The sequence below is a fragment of the Plasmodium gonderi genome (assembly GCF_002157705.1).
Source record: "Plasmodium gonderi DNA, contig: Chr09, whole genome shotgun sequence".
In the NCBI taxonomy this organism is placed as follows: domain Eukaryota; phylum Apicomplexa; class Aconoidasida; order Haemosporida; family Plasmodiidae; genus Plasmodium; species Plasmodium gonderi.
The window spans coordinates 1655677-1678975 of record NW_021628934.1 but is presented as its reverse complement, the minus strand read 5'-3'; the positions used below and the strand labels follow the sequence as shown (position 1 = coordinate 1678975).

At 28.5% G+C, this 23299-nt stretch overlaps 7 protein-coding genes across 7 annotated transcripts; 5 read left to right on the top strand and 2 right to left on the bottom strand.

Moving 5' to 3' along the window:
- Positions 1 to 1044: 1044 nt before the first annotated feature.
- PGO_093450 (hypothetical protein, conserved) lies at positions 1045 to 3939 on the bottom strand (the record flags this gene model as incomplete). The annotated part of the gene is made up of 2 exons (XM_028687933.1): positions 1045 to 1354; positions 1832 to 3939. The coding sequence occupies 2 exons, from the start codon at positions 3937 to 3939 to the stop codon at positions 1045 to 1047; spliced, it is 2418 nt and encodes an 805-aa protein (XP_028543734.1).
- A 2379-nt stretch (positions 3940 to 6318) lies between these two features.
- On the top strand, positions 6319 to 7038 carry PGO_093440 (hypothetical protein, conserved; the record flags this gene model as incomplete). The annotated part of the gene is made up of 2 exons (XM_028687932.1): positions 6319 to 6361; positions 6617 to 7038. The coding sequence occupies 2 exons, from the start codon at positions 6319 to 6321 to the stop codon at positions 7036 to 7038; spliced, it is 465 nt and encodes a 154-aa protein (XP_028543733.1).
- A 1224-nt stretch (positions 7039 to 8262) lies between these two features.
- PGO_093430 (hypothetical protein, conserved) lies at positions 8263 to 10383 on the bottom strand (the record flags this gene model as incomplete). Its single annotated transcript, XM_028687931.1, has 1 exon — positions 8263 to 10383. One exon carries the CDS (start codon positions 10381 to 10383, stop codon positions 8263 to 8265), a length of 2121 nt encoding a protein of 706 aa, XP_028543732.1.
- An 837-nt stretch (positions 10384 to 11220) lies between these two features.
- PGO_093420 (hypothetical protein, conserved) lies at positions 11221 to 12950 on the top strand (the record flags this gene model as incomplete). Its single annotated transcript, XM_028687930.1, has 2 exons — positions 11221 to 11532; positions 11706 to 12950. 2 exons carry the CDS (start codon positions 11221 to 11223, stop codon positions 12948 to 12950), a joined length of 1557 nt encoding a protein of 518 aa, XP_028543731.1.
- A 1386-nt stretch (positions 12951 to 14336) lies between these two features.
- Positions 14337 to 15080, top strand: PGO_093410 (30S ribosomal protein S14; the record flags this gene model as incomplete). The annotated part of the gene is made up of 2 exons (XM_028687929.1): positions 14337 to 14746; positions 14981 to 15080. 2 exons carry the CDS (start codon positions 14337 to 14339, stop codon positions 15078 to 15080), a joined length of 510 nt encoding a protein of 169 aa, XP_028543730.1.
- A 1801-nt stretch (positions 15081 to 16881) lies between these two features.
- Positions 16882 to 18156, top strand: PGO_093400 (hypothetical protein, conserved; the record flags this gene model as incomplete). The annotated part of the gene is made up of 1 exon (XM_028687928.1): positions 16882 to 18156. The coding sequence occupies one exon, from the start codon at positions 16882 to 16884 to the stop codon at positions 18154 to 18156; it is 1275 nt and encodes a 424-aa protein (XP_028543729.1).
- Positions 18157 to 21346: 3190 nt separating this feature from the next.
- On the top strand, positions 21347 to 23299 carry PGO_093390 (hypothetical protein, conserved; the record flags this gene model as incomplete). The annotated part of the gene is made up of 1 exon (XM_028687927.1): positions 21347 to 23299. The coding sequence occupies one exon, from the start codon at positions 21347 to 21349 to the stop codon at positions 23297 to 23299; it is 1953 nt and encodes a 650-aa protein (XP_028543728.1).

The window sequence follows — 23299 nt, the reverse complement described above, 5'->3', positions numbered from 1 at the left end:
TTTTACTTTGTCTAATTTGTTTTGTCAGCATATGCATTCTCAGGAATATGAAAACAATGACGAAACTAAAAATGAAAATAAATAAGTGAATAAATAAATGAATGAATAAATGAATGAATAAATAAATAAATGCAAGAATTTCTTCTTTAATTATTGTGAGGTTTTTTTTTTTTTTTTTTCAAAGTACACAGAATGTGAATTAACCAAATGTCGTAAAAAGCGCAACAAACACGTTCTGGGGAATTTCAAAATTGCACTTTTTGCATTAATATATATACACTAGCATAAGCATACGTTTGCACATAAGCTTGCATACATACATGTTTACACATACACGCATGCATTAAAAACACACCTTTAAAAAGTGTAACAAGGTATCCCCATAATTCACACAACGATCTACTGGTAACAATATTTTTGCCTTTTTTTAGAGTCCAAATGAGTTGTAAAAATATAAATTTTTGCTAAAATAAAAAAAATTTATTTAAAATTTTAAAATGTATTCCCCTTTTCTAATGTATTTCTTTGAAACAAAACTGTCCAAAAGTGATAAATGCGCAACGTATGCTAAAATTGAAAATACTTAAAAAAAAAAAAAAAAAATGCACCATAGAAAAGTATAAAAAATTCAAGAAAAAAAAAAATCTTAAAAAAACTGCAAAAAAAAGCTGCAAAAAAAAACTGCAAAAAAAAACTGAGAAAAAAAAACTGCAAAAAAAAACTGTAAAAAAAAACTACAAAAAAAAAATTGCAAAAATAATTGTAAAGAAAATTTCCACAAAATCGTTGCTGAATTATCATTCAATAATATCACTGAAAAGGCATATATTTTTCTCCCTCTACATTTGCAATCATTTTTTGCAGTTTCTTTTCCGTCCACTTTGTTTTTTTCAAATTTGAAGTATCTCTTGGTAACTTTCCTGTATGCTTTCGTTAAAGTGTGGTTTTTCCGGACGGTAAAATTAGCAAATGGTTGTGGCAAAAAAAAAAAAAAAAAAAAAAAAAAATTAGTATCATTAAATACACATGTACATGAATATAATTTTAAAAATTTTTAGACAAAGAGCTCATTTTGTGAATCCAACGCAATTGCCTTTCGTTAAAATTACGTGTTTTCAACTCCTCTAATAAAGCATTATACTCTTTCATATCATTATTTATGATTAGGTTAGGGCATTCATATTTTTCCATAAAATCCACACATTTGTCCTCTATGGGATTTATAAGTTTCAATCCATCTGCACCTTGAAAATTATTCATCAGATAATTTGCCTTTTCATTAAACTTTATTGCAGTGTCTTTTAAAATGGAAAATAATTTTGTATTCTGCCTTATAACTTCATCATACCTTTTTCTGAAGTTTTTTCAGGGGTTTGAAAAAATGAATGTAAAAGAAAAAAGGGATGTAAGGTGCAAACCGGAAAACGAATATGCTTATGCATGTGTACCCCCACATGTGCATGCAACTTTTTAAGCACAAAAGTGAGAAGTGATTCTTATGTTTTGTTTTATTTTGTTTTGTTTTATTTTGTTTCGTTTTATTTTGTTTTATTTTGTTTTGTTTCGTTTTATTTTATTCTATTTTGTTTTGTTTCGTTTTATTTTATTTTATTTTATTTTATTTTGTTTTATTTTTATTTTTTTTTTTATTTTGTTTTATTTTGTTTTACTCTTTTATTTTATTTTATTTTATTTTGGGGTGCTGCACCATTTGTGCGTTCGGGATGTTTCCTAACTGCTTATCGTTTTAAGCAAAGAGAAAACTCCGCTACTTGCACATGCATATTCGATAATGTATATAAAACATCATAGATTTGTTCTATATAATTACCTCATGTCCTGAGTCTCTCGAAACATTTTCTTCGCGTGATTCATTACTTCGTTTAAATTTTTCGAATATTCTTCTTCTTTCTTTTTTCGGATATCTTGTATGTCATTTTGTGAAATGATGTTATATGTTTTTAACTCTTCTCTTTTATTTTCTTCTACCACTTTCGCCGTCTCTTCATCTTGCTTCGTGTCCCATTTTCCTATAAAATTGTTATTCACTAACGATTCCTGTCGAAATTTTAGTAATGATTCGAATTCCCTATCTAGCACACTATCAACGTATTGGAATTTCTTTGATTGTTCCTCTTGTCTGTTTTTCTCTATGTGGCCATATTTGAAATTGAATTTCTTATGTTTTTCTATTTCATTCTGTATTTCTATATTTTGATCATTGATGTACGATATTTCCTTAAGAATTCGATTTATGTCATTTTTTTGTTGCCTTTCTTCTTCCTCATAATGTTTCATAATTTCGTTTTGCTTTTCCACTATACTTGTAAAACTAGTATGAATTTCTTTCTCTTTTTTTTTGAAAAATTTACAGTTGTGTTGAAATGTTTTATTTAATAACGCAAGTTTGTTCAAATGTTGCTCAGGAAAATTCATGGCTTCCTTTGTCATGATACATTTCGTTTTTTCATCTAAATCAATATTATCGAATAATATATTTTCTATTTTTGCCTGTGTTTCAGATTTTGGTGCCATGTTTTGGTTTTGTAGACTTTTTGAATTTTTGAAACTATCACTATTTTTTCCACTCTCACAATTTTCCCCCAAACTGTAAGTTAATATTTTGGACCTCTTTATACACTTTATGAACATTTTTAAAAATTTCTCCAAAGGAGAGTCGACAGAAGAAAGGAAATTAAAAATAGGTTTGTCCATTTCGTTCACATTACTATCGTCCAATGTATGCAAAGTAACATTCAGATGAATAAGATCAAAATTGCAACAAATTTCGTATATTATTTTTGTCACTTTGTTATAGATTGAAAATCCCAGGGGGGGACTATTTTCCTTATGAGGTTGACTAAGCAAGATGCTGAATTGCGTGAACACGCTATTAAGTTGTTCCAACTTGTCTAGCATAACCATATCACCATCTTCTGTTCCCTTTTCTCCTCTTTCATTTTCCTTATTGTCGTTTTTATAATAAATTTTAACAAAGAAAAATGTGCTCCCTTTCGATTTGTCATTTGTGTTATGTGTCATAAACCTTTGCATAAGCACTTCTCCCTCTTTTGCATTATTAATATGTATACTTATTATTGTACAGAATAAACATTCCTTTCTGTTTAGCTTATGCATTATGACCTTTTCCTGTTTTTCTGCAAAATTGAGAATATCATTTAATTTTTTTGAGTCTGAAAATTCCACCGAGTTTGTCTTTTGAATGAATTTCTTCAATTCACTTTTAGGAGGAATGTTTTTTTTATTAAATCTCTTATTATCAATCTTTCCTTTGACTTTTTTTTCATCACTTTTTAAAGTGCAACTTTTTATTTTTTGATAATATTCTCTATGTTCACAATACTTTTCCAAAAGATCATATGAACTGATTGAATCGAAAAATCCATACTGTAATGAATAATTATTTTGATTATTTTTATTTAATGTTACTTCATTTATTTTTATAAAAAATTTATTTACTAAGTTTTTTATTTGCATATCCCTTTCGTTTCCGCTTGGGATATTTCTTTTGTTCCGCTGCCTGCTATTTTTACATATATGTGAATTTTCCTCATTAGTAAAAAATGAGACAACGCACCCGTTATTGTTTTCTATATAATTATTCAAAAGGTGATGCACTATATCTTTATTTATTTGATTCTCACTCGAACATTCAGGGCATCCAGAACAGTTGGGAAATTCAGTATATTCTCCAAATTCCTCATTCTTATTATCATCACAATGATAGCAGAATTTAAGTTGTCGAAATTGTGTAGAATTCGAATTTACATACTTTTTATAACATTCTTCCAATTCCTTTACCTTTCTGCTTACTTCGCTATGGTTTATAAGGCTTTGTTTAATTCTTATGTATAACATTAATTTACCATGGAACTGGTAAAACACATTACTTACAATTTTCTTCTTTTCATTTGTCATTGTAATACTGCAAAACTCCGGACAACATGCTACTCATGCATGTGTGTGTGTGTGTGTGCATATGATCACCTATGTGTATATGTGCACATGTCTAATCATTAATGCCAAAATATATCTACATGCCGAAAAAAAAGAGATTCATATATTTTGCATGTGTTAGGGCCACTTTCAAAAATAACCTCAAAATGGAAAACGCTAATTTAACTCAGATTCGGTGAAAATTACGTAAGCATGAAAATTTTCGGGGTCTATTATTTTACTCTATTTTATTTCCTCTCTTCCCAACATGATATTTTTGTGCTATGCCCAATTTTGCTTTTAAAAAGGGAAATTTAAGAGTAAACATCTTGGGGGAGAAAAAATTGAAGAAAAATAAGTGAGAAAATGTAAGAAAATGTAAGAAAAAGTAAGAAAATGTAAGAAAATGTAAGAAAATGTAAGAAAAAGTAAGAAAAAGCAAGAAAAAATAAGAAAAAATTAAGAGAAAGGAAGGGGTAATATGGATGGAACTAATAAATGGAAAAATAGGGGTGCAAAAAATGAGAAAAAAAATTTTAAAGGTGCAAATGTTTTAAAGCGCAAAATTGAATGAAAAAAAAAAAAAAAAAAAAATCGAAATACAAATCGAAACAGCTTACCTATAGACAATATTATTCTTATACACCGATTAACACCCCACCCACCCCCAAAAGGTGCATATATATTATGGCAAAACAAATGATATATAATTTTTCACAGTTAATGTTAAGATTTTAAATTGTGTCTCAAAAAGGAAAGACAAGAAAATTTAGTAATTATCGTTCAACTAGGTACAAAATCATGCTTATTTTTTCATTTAAATATTTTTCATTTGTATGAAGTAGATATTTATGCAAAGCATATTTTAATTAATTTAATTGTGATTATACTTGCATTTCTTTTGAACAGTATGTTTTATAATTTTGTGAACGGTAACACATAAGACAATTTGGTTGCATTTTTTTTTTTTTTTTTTTTTTCTCCCTTAGTGTAATCGATTTTCTTAAAAATATACCAATTTAAGAGAATGAAGAAGAACATATACATTCCTTACTTATTTATGATGAATTCAGAATTTACTTAAGTAAGACCTTGAATTTTTTATAAACTCTTTTTCGTAAGACTACGTCATACACTTTATTTTGTATGTAATTCTGTCCATTACCTTTCGACCATTTCTCATTGTGCTTTTCATAAATCTTTATAAAAGTGATTCAATTTTGATTTTTCCTTTTTGCGAGAAAAACATGTGCTTAAACAGCTTAATGTTGCGCTTTTAAGAGAACTTTTTTTTTTTTTTTTTATTTTAGCGCAATTTTGACCCAGATGTTGTCTTAATTGTTATTGTGAGGAATAAGGGAAGGAAAAAAAAAAAAAATTCACTTATAATTATTTATCAACACATTAAAAATTTTGCACATTACAATCTATTTTATTTTATTTCATTTTTTTTTTTTTTTTTTTTTTTTTGTAAACTTCAAACCTTTAAAAGTTGTTAAATGTTCAAATGCACACATTGATAGGTTACCTGAAATGTTTTCCATCCCTATTATGGTCGGACATTTAAAATGAAAGGATTCACATATGTATTACAAGTAACAATATTTTTGATCTTTACAAAAAATGTAAAATAAAGCAGAATAAAATGAAATAAAACAGATTATTTAGCGCATCTTTTTTTTTGTCACTGATAAACTGCAATGAGAAAACGCACTATTCACAATGTTCCATGCAAACACATAAAGACACCAAGTCCAGAAAGGGATCAAGTTAACCAAAATTAAAAAAAAAAAAAAATAAAAAAAAAGAGCCAATTTGGAAAAGGATAAGTTCATCTAAGGAATGAAATGAAGGTAACAATGACTTTTATTCAAGATGGATGTCACGAACATGCACATCTGTTGTTGTTTTAGAGCCTTTTGAGTTATAAAATGCTTTTTGATCTAATCCTTTTCTTCCCATATTAAATCATTGAGAGAGAGAGAGAGAGAGAGAGAGAGAGAGAGAGAAAGAAAAAAAAAAAAAAAAAAAACGCAAAAAGGAGAAAAACAAAAAAAGAAAAATCCATTTTTGCAAGCCCATTTGTACACACAGGTATTTGAAAACGAATTCGTAAAAGAGTGAAAAAAAACAATTACTTGTGTTAAAAGTTAAAAATGCAGTAATAAAAGAACTTAAAAAAATTTCCAAATACGAAATTTTATACATAAACATTAATTTAAAAAAGAACATTGAGAAAGTTTCCTTTTTTTTACGTAATATATATATATATATATATATATATATATACACATATACATAAACCTTTGTATGGGAAAATTTTAACATATTAAAAAAATAGACATCTGGAAAACGTACAAAATGAGTCCTCTAATAGTAGATACCTATGATTGCGTCTATTTAAGTAATTAAACCAAAAAAAAAAAATAATAAAATAATAACTCTGGAGTGTATATCGTATGTATACTCCCACAGCACCAGTACATATATACTTGCACACTCAATTATGGATTATTTTTCCCAATGTGCATATTTCGAAGCACTCTATTCATTGGTGATTATATTTCCACAACTTCACACTTGTACATTCATGCATATGTATATATATATCTGTACATGTACATGCACATATTTTTATTTATTATTTTTTTTTTTAAAGGACCACAAGCAACCAGCACCTATTATTATCCCTTGGGAATGACGTGGAAATATGTGACAAGTTCGAAATCAAGTGGATGTTTTGGTAGTACAAAAAAATATACTTTGACCCCAGAAATATACTACTACCCATATTACTATTATTATGTTTATTACACTCCCGCCGAATTGCCCACTATCACTATATGCGACAAAAAAAAAAGTAAAGATAAGAAAAAAGAAAAAAATGAAAACAAGGAAGAGTCAAAAGACAAACTTTCAAAGGAAGGTAGTGATAGCGAGGAATCATCAAAAAATAGTTCAGGCAAAAAAAAGTATGAATATGTTGATAGAGAAAGGGTGGTGAAGACTTATGTACCTGTAGTAGAACCCTTTTATTACACCAGCAGTTACTACGTTCCACGTGCAATCCTTTTTCCATAGTTCCACATTTTTGTAGAGATGGAGTTCTATGTAAACTTTTACCCTCTACACAACATTTGGGACATATGCTATATATGTTATTTTGTACACAAACTGTGGCACATATAGATATTTTGTTTCCTGAAGCATTCAAATCATAGTTACAACTTGTGTAATATATATATTATTTTGCTTATACGCCAATGAAAAATACAAAATTAAAAAAAAATAGAGAGACACATTTTATATGATCATTTTAACATTTTTTTTTTTTTTCCCCATCCTTTTCTTACCCTCTTTAATTGTTGGATATCATTCTTAATTTTTTCTGTCTTTTATATTTAATATGTTTTGTAGTAACACATTTTTATCCTTTGTATTTTTAAAATAATTTAATTTTACAATATTTTTATGGCGTTCTAATAACACTCCTTTTCTATCCTTATTCTATTCTTTTTTTTTTTTTATTTTTTTTGCTTGAATCGTATATACAAAATATTAAACCAAATAAACGTCCCTTAATTGACCTGCAATGTCACTCGAGTAATATTTAAAAACACACCTGTTTTTACTTTTTGCGGTTTTTTTTTAAAAACAAAAAACATTAATAAAATAAATCAAAAAAATAATGCATAATCGAATGAATGAAAGGATTCCTTCGATGTGAAGCATAATCCTTGTAATGTTACAAAAGAATAAAAAAAAAATAAAAAAAAATAAAAAAAGAAATCATAAGAGTAAATAAAATTACGAGAGGTAAAATATAATGCATACCTTAAAAATTCTGCTATTAAAAACCAAAAAAGGATGACAAGAACCTAATCTAAGATATCCCAAAACAGGTTTCTTTCAACGTAAAGGCGAACGCATTTATGAAAAAAAAAAACTAAGAAAATTCGCCTCAGGATTTGCTAAACATTATTATATGCTGCACATATTTCCTATTTTTATAATATATATACGTTTTTACACACAATTGTGGGAAGTTCTTTCTAAAAAAGTAATCCAAACTTGAGGAATCGGATTGCGTAAAATTGCTATGCTACAATGCACTATTTCATGTGTGTTTTTATAATCTTTTTATTTATTTTCTACAAGTGCGTATTTAAATCAGTACACACCGAATTATATTCTCCCCATAGTCTTTAAAAAAGAAAAAAAAAAAAAAAAAAAATTATTTTTTTGCTCCATGCGATACAATTTATATGTTGTGTAAATTACTCTTCATCCCTGTATCCATAATTATTATAATTTGTTGTAATTTAAATTGTATGTTGTTTTAAACCTTAAATTATCACTCATATACAAGTCTGAACTTTCAATAGGTTGTACTATGTTAGAGGTATTTTTGTGTCCTGTTAAGTGGAACCGAGTTGCCTTTAGATGTTTGTTTAAAAAATCATCTTTTTTAGCCATAAAATTTTCTCGTATTCTTTCTCTTATCACATAAGAAGGGCAAAATGGATCCAATTCTAAATTGTAATTTTTTATTACATTATTGTATTTGTTTGCATTGTAAGCATTTTTATTAGTTAAGACGTGCTCACTTGTGGCTCTTTGCCTAGAATTTTGACTAGGGTTGTATTTTTCCCTTTTTAGGTTTTTAACAAATTCGAAATATGGTTTATTAGTATTTTTAATCCAATTAATCATTGATTTTTCTTCAAGTTGGTAATTTGTCAAGAAATCGTTGACATTGATATATCCCTTTTTTTGTATATCTATATACTTGAGAAATATATTTACATCCGTGTTTGTTATGTTTTTAATTTTTAACTTTTGAAAACTTTTATGTAAATCTTCTTTAGTTATATAACTATCCTTATCAATATCTAGATGTTTGAAAATTTCATAAAGGGATAAGTATGAATTTTCCGAATCAATTTTGTTGCTATTTTTTGAACTTACATAATTTGACTTGAAATTATTTCTGACAGAATAATCTATTTCTTCAATTAAAAATTTGGCTCTTTTAATTTCTTCTTTATTTAATTCGTCTGAGTAAAATTCATCCACTACTTCTGTAGGTGGTATGCTTCTAGAGTAAAAATCGTATGCATCTTTTATGCTTTTGTTTTGACTATGCAGCATTTCATAATCAATATTTAAATTATGTATGAAATGTTCGACTAGTATTTCGTTGTTTTTATTTGATAACAAGGTGGATATATAAGCTTTCATGTTAAATTTTGTTAATCCTTCTTTTTTTTTTTTTGCACATGTCTCCTGTTCCACTTGATCAGTATGATTGCTAGAGCTATTTTTTCCACCAACAGGTTCAATATTCTCCACTCGCTCTTCAATTATTTCCATAATGCACTTTTCCAGTTCATCTATTTTTATTTTTTCCCTTCCTTGAAACAAACTTGTTAACTCCTTTTCTGACATAAGTTCTTTAAAATGTTTAGAAAATTCAGAAGCCTTTAACCTAACATTATCAATATAATTAATTGTCTTTAATTTCACATCTGAGGGATTGAAATTGTACTTTAACATTTTATTTTTTAATTTACTACATACTATTTTGTTCACATAACTATTTTCATCATTCCCGCCTTTGGCATTTATGAAATTTGAAAATTCTTTATAATTTATTATGTCCTTTTCACATTTTAAATTATTTTTCAAAACACACCAAGAATATTTTATTTTGTTATCTGACATACTTGGGAGTATGTATTTAACCATGCTTTTATATTCATCATAGTTAAAATTGTCATCTTCTCTTTCTCCACCTCCTCCTTTGCCCTCTGGTACATTTTTCCTGTCTTTATCTCCTCCACATGTGTTATTTTGCATCTCTTTTTTATGCTTATCATTACGTGTGTCTATTATTTCATTAAACTTATACCTCAGTCTGTTACCTCCCGAATTGTGCACATGGCTTAAATAATTCCATAGTTCGGTTATATCAATTTTTTTTTCAATTTTATCATTTGTATTATCATGCACCGTTAAATTAGTAGCATTTATTTTTTTTTTGCATTTATTTTGTTTAAATTTACAGGGGGTACCTTTAAAATATACACTTTTTTCATCATCCAGAGTTTTAGGTAGATCAACAAATTCTTCGTTTATGTGCTTTTTTTCACTTTTCCCAATTTTAAGAAATTTCTCTTGTTCATTTATATGTCTATTCATCAATTTGTTTGGATACTTGACACAATAGTTTACATTTTTATTATTTTCTCCATTATAATTTAATACAAAAGAATGGTTTCCTTCACTATCCCAATTGTTTTTATGATGTTCCCTTTTACCGATTTCATAATCAGATGCACTAGAATAATGAGACAAATTAAGGTAACAACTTTGTTTATTCGATTTCCCTGTTTTATGGAACCTTTCTTTTTTCTTTGTTGCCATTTATAATATTAACATGTTCGTGTAAAGGAAGGGTAAGCAAATTTTTTTTTTTTTTTTCTTTTTTTGTATATTCTTCCTACTAGAGATATACACATAAGCATGTATAAAGAGGACAATGTATTCACACAAAAGATCGAGTTATACAGAGATAAAAAAAAAAAAAATTTCTACACAAGTAAGAACTGGGTACACAAGCATATATAATTATGCATTCTTTAAATATCAAAAAAATGAATTTTTAAAAAATGAAATTTTAGATATATCTAAAAAAATTATTCTTATCGTTGCATCCCCAAAATGGATGTCTTTTTTTTTTTTTTTTTTTTTTTTTTTTTTTTCTCCTTTTTATTATTCTAATACCGTAATATACTCTATTTCTATTTATTTAAATTGTCGCGATGATTTTTCTTTCGCATAAATGTGTCTTACTGAAATATTCATAAAAATGGAATGGATAGGGATACAAACATATTCTACACAATCTACACATTCTGCATACAAATGTGCTTTAACATTTTACTGGGGACACATGCTTATTCTTCCCACTTATGCATTTGGAAAATCGTTTTATTTATATCCACATAAGCATGTATATTCTAATGCACCAGCACAAATGTAAGTTAAAATTGAGAGAATTTTTATCCTCTTTCTCATCCCTAGTTTAGTGATCTCCTTAATGCTCTATAAGAACATCTCCTAGTGAATAATTGGAGATATAGGAAGAAGAAAAGGAGAAAAAAAAAAAAAAAAAAAAAAAAATTAACCATACACAGAAGAAGGAACACAACGATTTTTATAAACAGAGACAGAGTCATACATATATCTGGGAGAGGAAAAATGAAAAAAAATAAAGAGGGTGCTGATAGACGAGGAAAAATCGAAAAGAAATATATTTCGGATATGCTTAAAGAAAACGAATGTGAAACGTTGGAAGAATTGAAAAATTTAATAACATTTTTGAATGCTGAAAATAAAAGGCTACATTCAGTGAACATAGAATCACTGAAAAAGATTAGCATTTTAACCGTCAGAGCAAAGAATTTAGAAAGTTTAACAAAAAATTATGATAAGTTTTATCAGAATGGAAAATCCTACAGGAATAAGTTAGAAGAGTTGAACCGAAAAGTAAATGAACTCATGAGTTACACAGTAAGTTTTTATGATAAGGGTCTTTCATGGATCATCATATCATGTTACTTATCTTTCGAAAGTTATCAATATATGAATGTTTTCATGTACTATCCTCACTTCCACTTTTATCTGCCCTCTAGTCAAACCCTACACACACACACACACATGCACATACATACTTCCTCCCGCAGAAGGACAAAGAAAATGAATACAAAGAAGTAGTAGGAGAACAAGATAAATACTTTAAAAACTTCTTCACAAATTTAAATAAAATCACCGAAGCAATTGCTTCATGCAAATTGGATAGCATTAAAGGCGAGGAAAGAAGTTCCTCTCCCGATGTTGGTGATCTATTTGATAGTGAAATGTATCGTCACAAGGGGTATCCCAAAATTTCCTTTTCGGTTAATACATCTGACAAGGGAGATGATGAAGCTGGCAATGATGATGAAGCTGGCAATGATGATGAAGCTGGCAATGATGATGAAGCTGGCAATGATGATGAAGCTGGCAATGATGATGAAGCTGGCAATGATGATGAAGCTGGTAATGATGATGAAGCTGGCAATAATGATGGTGGCTCTTATACCAATTGGGGAGAAGAATATATGCAAAGCGCGAGGAAGGAAGAAAGGCAGCTACACACAAAAGAGTATACTTACCTAAGAGCAACAAGGGAACGTTTAAATAATAAGAAAAATACACAAAGTGAGCCACATTTCCAACCTGATATATCACCCTTTAATGAATCACGAATAAAAAATGAACAATATTTATGCAATGAAAAAATTGAAAAAATAAAAAGTTTATGTGAATCCTTCAAAAATATAGATAATGAATCCTTAAATTCGGGGAATTCTTCCAACATAAGTAAACAAAATGACAATTTCAACATTTCATCAAGACAAAAAAAAAAGAAAAAAAAAAAAGCATTAAACATTCATCAGAACAATTCATTCCATTCAGCATCTGAAAGTGAAAATATCAAAGAGTGCGACATGAAAAATAAGGACGATATCAAATTCGTTCTTAATGCAAAAAAGTGGGATGGAAAAATAGGTGAAAATGTTATGCTAAACAACAAAAAAAAAGGAATAAAATTGGAAACACACAAAGGGGTGGACAATATTGTAAACTGTAATACGGACATAAAACAAAGATTAACGAATTTGATAGAAGGTATAAATAGTAGTAAGGGGAAAAAAAAAAACCATAACATATCTGCAAAGAATATTTCCAGTAATATTACTAGTGCTCATAACAACATAATGGAAATTTTAAACAATAGAATAAATAATACCTCCTTTGAGCACATAGAAAATAGTAGTGCTCCAAAGTATGTAAAGTATAACACTATACATAGAGAAATTATGAACCCGCGTGAACATTTTGTTAATCAGAACAAGAATTCAGTAGATCACATTATTTGCTTATAAATGTATGGGGTAATGTGTTCCACTCCCTCGTCCACTGAGCTATTACTCTAAATGCATTGTTGCTACTCCATTTCAGTGTAGGGGGGGGGAGGGGGTTAAAATGGGTGAAAATGGGTAAAAATGGATTGAAACGGGTTAAAATGGGTAAAAATGGATTGAAGCGGGTTAAAATGGGTAAAAATGGATTGAAACGGGTTAAAATTGGTTAAAATGGGTTAAAAAGTATCTTTCCTAAAAACCCAACTGGGAGGGACTCTTATCCTTCAATTGAATTGACACACTTCATTAGAAAATGAACGATTCGATTGTAAATTCTCTCTAAAAATATTCTTTTGACTATGTAAACCTCTTTAATTATGAACCCTTTGTCTTGTGAAGATTTTTTTTTTTTTTTTTTTTTTTTTTTTTTTTAGGAGTTGCATATAAAATATGCTTCTTATCTATGTGTATTATTAAAATTTTTGAAGTTTATTTAAACACTTTTTTTAAAAAGAAAAGAAAAAAAAAAAAATTCTGGGATTTATCAATTTTTTTTTTTTTAAAGTTATGCTAGAAGGAGATTTTTCAAAATTTTAAGTATTTTTTCAACTCCTTATAAAAAAAAAAGGGAAGAAATTCAGACCCTTACAGAAAACATTAGGCGGTGCACCTGTTCCTTTTCCACTTTCTTTTGTTGAAAATTTGCACAAAATTTTTTCTTCAGTTAACTTTAAATGATCAAAGCGTAGGAGGAAACTTTTATTCAATATTTTTTTTTCGTATCCAAGTGTAATTTTCAATCACTTTTCTTCCATTTAAGAGTAGTATATTAAGTTTGTTACCCTTTAAGAACACTAAAAGGGTATATTTGAACGACATGAAAGATGGCTCATTTGAAGGGCATTAAAAGTGGCTCATTTGAAGGGCATTCAAAGTGGCTCATTTGAAGGGCATTAAAAGTGGCTCATTTGAAGGGCATTAAAAGTGGCTCATTTGAAGAGCATTCAAAGTGGCACATTTGAAGAGCATTAAAAATGTTTATATACATGATGCAGCAAATACGTTTATGCATGCACTCCTCTAACGAATGAACAGCATTTCCCACTAAATAAACAAAAAAAAAAAAAAAAAAGAAACGCAAACATAAGGAAAATTCCATTTGTTATGTACATAGTGCGCTTATAGTACACATATGCACATTGACATGTGTGAATGTACTTGAATACACGTACCTGATAAATGACACTGAAGAAATACCACATAAATTGGTATGTCAATCAATCTAGAGACTTATTAATCACATTCATGTAACACGTTTTATTATTTTACAACCCCATGGTTCTCCACATAGACACGAACATACGTCTCTACAGGACACGTATTCTCTCCAAAGCATGACGATGTGAAATGCTGAAATTAATAAATTTTTTGTTCTTTTATTTGGTTTTAACCAACTCCAAAATTCTTCGCCCAAATAAGAAACGCGCATTTCAACTGTTCTTAAATAGATTTACAACATTTGTTTCCAAAAGGAAAGGTCAAAACAATATAAAAAAAATAACTCCTTTAAATTTGAAGAAAAGACTAGATCCTAACGATAAGTACACAGTAATAAAAAGACATGAAGCAAAAGTACAGAGAAATTTAAAACGCAAATATCTAATTGAAAGATGTAAGGAAAAAAGAAATTTGTTGAAAAAATATATATCAGAAGCATCATCACCTATAGAATATGTTTATTGGAAATACAAGTTGTCTTCTTTACCACGGGATTCTTGCCCAGTCAGGTACCGGAACAGATGTGCAATCACAGGTTCGTGCTAAATTCACACATGGGAAAAATGTTTGTATGTGTATCAAGACACACACAAAAAAGGAGTTTATATATGCGCATACATATATACTGAAGTCGCTTACATATTTAAACATGGGCGTGCAATGAAGTTGCGTACATGTGCACACATTGATGCATGTACCTACTTTACCAATAACATGAACACAAATTGCAACTCCTGTCCTCCCGTACCACACACTTCCCCTTTTTCAGGCAGGGCGCGAGGTTATTATTCTTTCTTTGGTTTGTGTAGACATCAAGCTCGAGCACTGATACAGAAAATGTTTTTCCCAGGTTTTGTTAAAGCATGTTGGTAGTATTTTAAAAGTTACCAAAATAGAAATGGAAGAATTTTTTTTTTTTTTTTTTTTTTTATTGTAAGAAATGATTTGTTAAAACATATTACTGTTTTCTAATTTTCTACATTTTTTCATTCGATCATGTATTTTTACGCTACTCCTCCTATTTTTTTTTTTTTTTTTAAACAATGCAAAGATGCTATCACATACTGAGTCCAGAAAGCACTTGTTTTTATGTACCCGTTCGAAAAACCATAAACCGAAAACTGCTACAACAATGGCATAATTGTAAAAAAAAAAAAAAAAAAAAAAAAGAAAAAAAAAATGGACATTCGATTAACAACGTAAGTTTTTTTTTTTTTTCTTTTTTTTTTCATACGAAGGTTATGGTACAATGTTATGCCAACGTAGAAACACATGAGGATTATTTCAATGTTTTCACAAAGTTGTAAATTTGTATTCCACCTTATTCATTATATACTATATATATACACACACACACACACACTTGGTAAGAACAGGAGTAATTTTTAAAATTCGCCTGTATCATTTGCTAAGAATTGCATTTCCCTCCTTTTTTGCATATACCTTGAAGTGTTAATTTTATTTATATCATAAAAAAAAAAAAGAAAAAATATTTTCCCAATTATTATTATACATTCTTTTGGATCAACATGATAGTGTCCCCTACATGTATCTAACGAGTACACCCTATGAATATATATCTGCAAGTTAGAATTAGTTTTTTTTTTTTTTTTTTTTTTTTCAAATGTTCCACTATATATACCCTGTGTGAATGCAGGTATGATAAAAAATTTGCAAAGTCAACATTTTTACTTTTTTAGATTTTTTGCATGTTGCATTGTATATTTGTCTGTGAAGCAGGAACATTGGTAGTACACGGAACATATGTATTTTCACAAATTTTGTATGACGCAACAGTTTATTTACAAAAGTCTGTAAAACTTTACTAAAAGGGGTAGGGAAAACAGAACAACGGTTATTTTAATTTCTTTTCCTTTTCCTTTTCTTTTTTGTAAAGAATGACTTGTAGAACGTGTTATTTTATTTCATTTCATTTTATTTTTTATTGACAATATATTGCATACATTTTTTTATTTTTTTAAGCACTATTATTATCTCTACTATTATTAATTTTATTTATTCTATTATATTTTTTTTTTTTTTTCGCTTTCGCCCCCTTAAAAACCTCAATTTACTTTTCCCGCACATTGATCATTCACATTTTTTTTTACTATAAAACGTAACCGCAGAAGAGAACATCATTTTCTATCCTTTGAAGAGTTACATAGCTTGATGTGGTACATTTTTGCAAAAATTTGACAAATCAGTCAATACTTGTAAAAAAAAAAAAAAAAAAAAAAAACATAAAAATAATATTGTTAACTTGATACGTAAAAATAAAATTTCCATTTAATGTTTTTAAACTGAGAAGGTTTACAACATTTTTCTTTAGTGAATGGCTTTATACTATTACCATTTTATCTCTCTACTTGTGGTTAATTAATTGTAGGAGTTGAGTTATGTGATATGATATAGATAACTGCAGTAAAGTGAGATGTGGCAAAGGTGTACTAATGAAAAAATACACGCTGTAAAGAGAGAAAGGATTACAATAAAAGTTCTATGTGACAGATTGTGATATGTCCCTCTCGAGATTTGCATTATAGGAGCAGAAGGAGAACTGTCTAGGAAAAAAAGTGGCCAAATTATTTGCAGGAAAGTTCCAGGGGAAAAACTCCTTTCCAAGTTTGCATATATATAAAAGGTATATATTTTTTGTGTGTAAAATGCAAAAATGCAAAAAATTCAAAACGCAGTGAAGAGAAAAAATGGATTTTTCAAATGTCACATAAAATCCTATAGCAGCAAATTAAAAATAGGGGAAAAGATAGAAAAAAAATATAATCTTTGGAGATGGGGATGTTCGGGTGAAAGTATATTTTCATCTATAAAAGTTGGAGAAAAAAATAAAATGCCTGAAAAAATACCAAATTTTGAAAATGTAAAAATTGAAAAGTTATCAGCTGGTTGCAATCACGCAGCTTTTATAGTAGATGGAAAAATTTTCACTTATGGTTTAAATGACAAAGGACAACTGGGTAGATCTATAGATGAAGAAAATAATCAAAATAAAAATTATACATTAACACCAAAGGAGGTGAAAACTCAGTATAATGTAAAATTTAAAGATGTATGCTGTGGTTACAAACACACAGTAGCTGTTGATGAAAATAATGATTTATATAGTTGGGGATGGGGTGGGAATTTTTTTAAAGGTGCAAATGGATTGGGACATGGAAATAAACAAAATTTAAGTACCCCTAAAAAAGTTGAATTTATTAAAAATGATGATGCAGAATTTATAAATATATGTTGTGGTGATCAACATAGTTTAGTTTTAACAAAAAATGGAAAAGTTTATGGGTGCGGACGAGGTGAATTTGGTAGATTAGGTAAAGGGAATCATGGAGATCAATTATTTTTTGAAGAAATTGATTTTTTTATAAGTAATAATATTATTATTAAAGAAATTTCATGCGGTCATAGTTTTTCTGCAGCTTTATCATCTGATGGGGAAGTCTATGTTTGGGGAAGGAATGATTATGGACAATTAGGTATTGAAAATAGTATCGGAGATTTATATTCTCATGAAGTGTATCCAAACAAAGTAAAATATTTCGACATGGAAAATATTAAAATAAAATTTATAGCTTGTGGAGACAATCATATGATTGCTTGTTCAGAAAATAATGTTATTTATTTCTGGGGATCAAGGGCTTGGTTAGAACCTAAAGCTATAACACTAAGTCCAGTATATGAAAATAGTATTATTAAAAAAAACATTGATAAAATACAGGCAGGTGGAAGTACTTACTACTATTCAATGCTCCTTTCTGATAATAAGTTATATTCATGGGGAAAGTACAACTCCTCATGTTTGGCATTAAGTGATAAAAAGAATCATAACGAACCTACGCTAGTAGATTCAAAACTGTTTAATGATGAAATTGTTTGTGATATTTCCTGTGGAAGGGGAAGAGTTCTCGCAAAAACGTTGGCCTCTAATTGATGTGTCTGTGGAGATTGTGCTATAAAATTTTTTTTTTTTTTTTTTTTTTTTTTTTTGAGGGGGAGTGGGGGAATATTGCAATGCAAAACATGATAAAAATATAGTCCTCATTTAAGTTGTCATATCTAAATGGTTTATTTACCATAACATATTGCACCATTTATCACCTAATCATTGGGTGATGTATCTATCCACAGTTGTTCTGTTTTTAACATTTGGAATGTGTGTGTGTGTGGGGGCCTATTTTATCAATAATTTAAAGTCCTGTATAATTCACACTAATCATTTTATCCTTTTCCCCTAGCTACCCCTGAATTTATCGAGTTATGAAATTTATAAAGAAACATGTGCAAATATTTGTCTTTCCATCTTTCTTCCACTTTTAAAAAATTTAAAACTTTATACACAATGACACTGCATATATTATGTGCATGTTTATGAAGTGCCATGTAGTCTCTTCCACCAATTTTGTTTAAAAAAAAAAAAAAATGCGAATGAAAAGGAGCAGTTTACGGGTTTTCCCTCATTCGTTTACAGCATAGGATGATTTCTATGCTCTTTTTTACACACCCATTTGGGATAATATTAAAGAAAGAGCTTGAAATTTTTTACCTAATTCTATCACACTCTTGGATACCTCTGTACATATACCTCTATGGTATATACATACTCGTTCTGAGACCTAAAATTTTAAAATTGAGAACAGGGTTTATTTACTAATTGGAAAGATATTTCCAAAATATTGTACACTAAAAATAAACGGAAATTTTGGAGCACAAGTATGGGATAAATGCCTCATAACTTTACAAGTATAAAGGTTTCTTCACCACCCTCCTTTGGACTATTAAAAAACTGTGCATATTTTTATAGTCTTCTATAAATACGGAAAGAATATTCTATCGTTTAACATTTTTTTCTTTCTTTCTAGAACACTTTAAGCAATGGAAATTATATATGGTGGTACTATATTAATGGAGAAAAAAAAAATAAAACAAAAAATATAGACCACCAACACCCCGGTGTACATTGCAAAATGTGCCTACTATTATTCATGAAAAAAAAAAAAAAAAAAAAAAAGGAAAAAATTTAAATTTTGGAGATTTCGCATGGGCAAAAAAAGGCCCATTTTATATGTAGTTCCAATTATGTTTCATCATTATCTTGAACAATGAAATTGCAAATAAGGTTCCACTAACAAAATTGTGGACGATGATATGAGACACACTTTAATATTCACATGTCATTTCTACGTTTTTGTTGTATGTGTGTATATTAGAGTAACAAAAGTGTGTTTCATTTAAAACGGCGAAAAAATTTTGAAAGGGGGGGGTGGGGGAAGTTAATATATATATATATATAGTTATGTTACTTTTCCTTAAATAACATGCAAAGAAAAAAAAAAAAAAAAAAAAAAAAAACCATAGGGTTTTTCCTATTTCAGTATTCTCCTTTGAATACATGTGAAAAAACATGCATAAAACCTCGCGTTGTTTTGATACATGCACTGTGACTAATATATGTACAAATCGCGCGCTTAAAATTAAGCAAAAAAAAAAAAAAAAAAAAAAAAAAGAAAGAGAAAGAAAGAAAGAAAATGAAAAAAAATCATAATTTTACAAGTTATACACTTCTTTACCTGCTCTTTTAATTTTCTTATGCATAATTTGCGCTTCATTCCCGTGTTCTCCACAGAAGGAACTGAAATTTGACTATGGGAAAATATTTAGGCTTTAGTTTATTTACTTATTTATTCTTTTTTTTTTTTTTTTCTTTTTTTTCTCAATCAGTGCTGCAAACTACACAGAAACAGAGTTGTTATATTCATGTTGTATTAAAAAATTACTGTTGATGAATGTATTATATGCGAACAGAATTATAATACTCTTAAGAACTAGTTAAGTCTATAGAGGTGTCTTAAAAGGAAGAAGGGAGGATCTTTTTTCTTTTATATATTCTTCCATATTTTTACATTTCCTTTTTTTTATTTTTTTGGGCAGTGTTGAATTGTGGTTGGCGATTTCCATAAATTTAAAAAGTTAAACAATAATAAATAAACTTAAGGAACAGATTAAAAAATGTTTGTTTTTCCTTTGTTATATAACTTATAGGAGGGAAAATAATAAAATCTATGATCTTTCCTTTATATATTCATTTTACATATGAATATAAAAAAAAAAAATTTATATAGCGACACTCTGGATGAGATTGTTTTGTGAACTTTTCCTATTTCAGCCACACTAGTGTCACATTTCATGTTTTTTTTTTTTTTATTTTTAATTATCAAAAATAGAAAATAAGCATAGCAACTTTTCTCCAGCAGTGCGACGTAAAAATTTGTGCCTAAGAAGGATTAGTTTTTTTACAGGAATGTTATGATAAAAATAATATAGGGAAAAAAAAAAAAAAAAAAAAAAAAAGTTTATGCTATGTCAAGGATGACCATGTTAAAATGATGAGAAGTAGTCTATATTAATTTTTAACTCATTTGTACATATATGTATATTTTTAGATATCGTCTCAGTTATAAACAGCGAGGAGACCTATTTATATATATATATATATATATATATATATAATATATATGCACATATGTAACATTTTCATTTTGTATATGTTTTAACATGTATATGCTCCAAGCTTTCCTCCCGTAAAATCATATGTACAAAAAAACATATAGAGAGTGTACCTCTATAATTCCCCCTGTTTATTGAAAATACAGAACTGTGGATAAATATACACACTTAAGATGTCATCGTAAGGAGGGAATATAAGTGTGTAAGTGAAGGAAGACTTATATTATAGGTTAAAAACGAATATTTTCCTTTTCCTTAGGCAAAAATTTTATAAACTTATCAACAGGTGTGAGAATACTTCCTCGTGACCCCTCAAAAAGGCACAATCGCAATCACAGTAACGTTATATACGTAGTATGCATGCACTTAGATCTACATTTCAGCAAACCCCAATGTAAGAACATTGAAGAAGAACACGAAACACATGCAACAATATATAGATACAACAATATATAGATGCAACAGTATATAGATACAACAATATATAGATGCAACAATATATGCATACGTACACACACACACACATACGCAACGCCTATTCAGAACAAATCAGCCAATCTGGCAAAAAGTAACGCATCTGGGTTTTCAAATTTCCAAGTACCGATAATCAAGGAAAAATGGGATCCACGTTAAGTTCTCCGAGCACCGAAGTGGGTGAAGCAAGGAATGGAAATGAGAACGGGGCTGGGGGTACGAACGAAAATGCGAGAGTTCCTTTTTTTCAGAAACTAATTTCAATAATTGTGCAAATGCTAATCATGCACATGGTTATGTACTTTTTATCAGGAGGGAAAAATAAGATGGCACCAAAAAATGGAAATAATGTAGGAAGTCAAAATTTAATACTAAGTAATAGTTTGGAAAATGGGGATATATTTGACATATATGTATTTTTAAGTGATAACCATTCAATCGATTTTGATTATATTAAAAAGAGTAAAATGATACTAGTTAGAGAAAAAGAATTGTATACATATAAAAAGTTCAGTGCATATGACAAGACTGATTTCAGTTTTTATTTAAATGATTCATGGAAAGGGGAAAAATATTTAAGTGTCGTTATGATACCTTTACATTTTTATAAACATCGAAATAGTCAATCGTTACTGAGTAGCACTATAAAGAATGAATTTAAAAAACAAATTTTAATTGATAATATCCCACTGACAGTTAAAATGAAACCGTACGAATCGGAAGAAGATGAAAAATATAATTTGATGGACGAAAGCTATAAGAATAAAAAAAAAAGATTAAAAGAGAAAGAGAAAACGAAAGGAGAAAAGGGAGAAAAAGAAGAATTTTATCATATAAAAAAAAGAATAGATATTAACATTATTTATGACCAATCAAAACACAGAATTAATGAATTTAACGTACCACATTTAAAGAGATGGAGAATCAATGTACACAACAATACATATACCCCTCCATTATTTCTATCCGATTTTTGGTTAATAGAAAATGATTATTACGTCTTGGATCAAAATTTTTTAAAAGATAAAGACAAAAGGACGAGTTATATATCGGTTTATGATCCATACAGAATAAAAAAGAGTGAAGAGGAAATTCATTCCTATGTGATAGAAAAAAATGCAGATGAAAATAAAGTACTAAATATAGAAATAAATTATTCTACTTGTAGTTTTATGTATTACATGTTTATAAAACAGTTGGATACATCGATACAGATGATGGATAGTGATAACAAAACTTTTTCATTTCAAAATTTGACTAATGCAACAGCTAGTAAAGAAATAAATATGATGAAAAAAATTATAATGACTACAAATATATATATGCTAATTTTTTCAGCCTTATTTATCTTACTTCATTCGATATTTTCCTTTTTTGCATTCAAAAGTGATATGCAATTTTGGTATCAAAATGAATCCATGGAAGGTTTATCAGCTCTCAGTGTTATAACGACATTTGTATGTGATATCATATTAGCATTATATTTATACGATTCAGAAAATACGTCATGGTTGCTACTATTCGAAATGTTCGTAGGAGTTGCACTATCTGCATGGAAAGTTACAAAAGCTGTTCATGTGTCATTTAGTAAATCATATCCATATATTTTATTGAAAGATAAAAAAAATTATACAGAATCCATGACAAAGAAGTATGATAAAATAGCTGTAAAATATGTTGGAATTGTTCTAATACCATGTTTTATTGGTTATGCAATTTATTCTCTTTTTTATTACAAATACAAATCTTGGTATTCGTACATAATATCAGTATTAGCCGGAACTGTTTACACTTTCGGATTTATTATGATGACTCCACAACTTTATATAAATTACAAATTAAAATCAGTTGAACATCTACCATGGAAGGCTCTCATATATAAATCATTAAACACATTTATTGATGACATTGCCTTTTTCTTAATTGACATGCCTTGGATGCATAAACTTTCATGTTTTCGTGACGATATCATATTTTTATGTTACATATATCAGAGGTGTATATACAAAGTGGACAAAAATAGACACCAGAAATTAGCACAGGAACAAAGTCAAGTAGCAACTCAGAATCAAGCAAAGGACAAGAAAAATGATTAG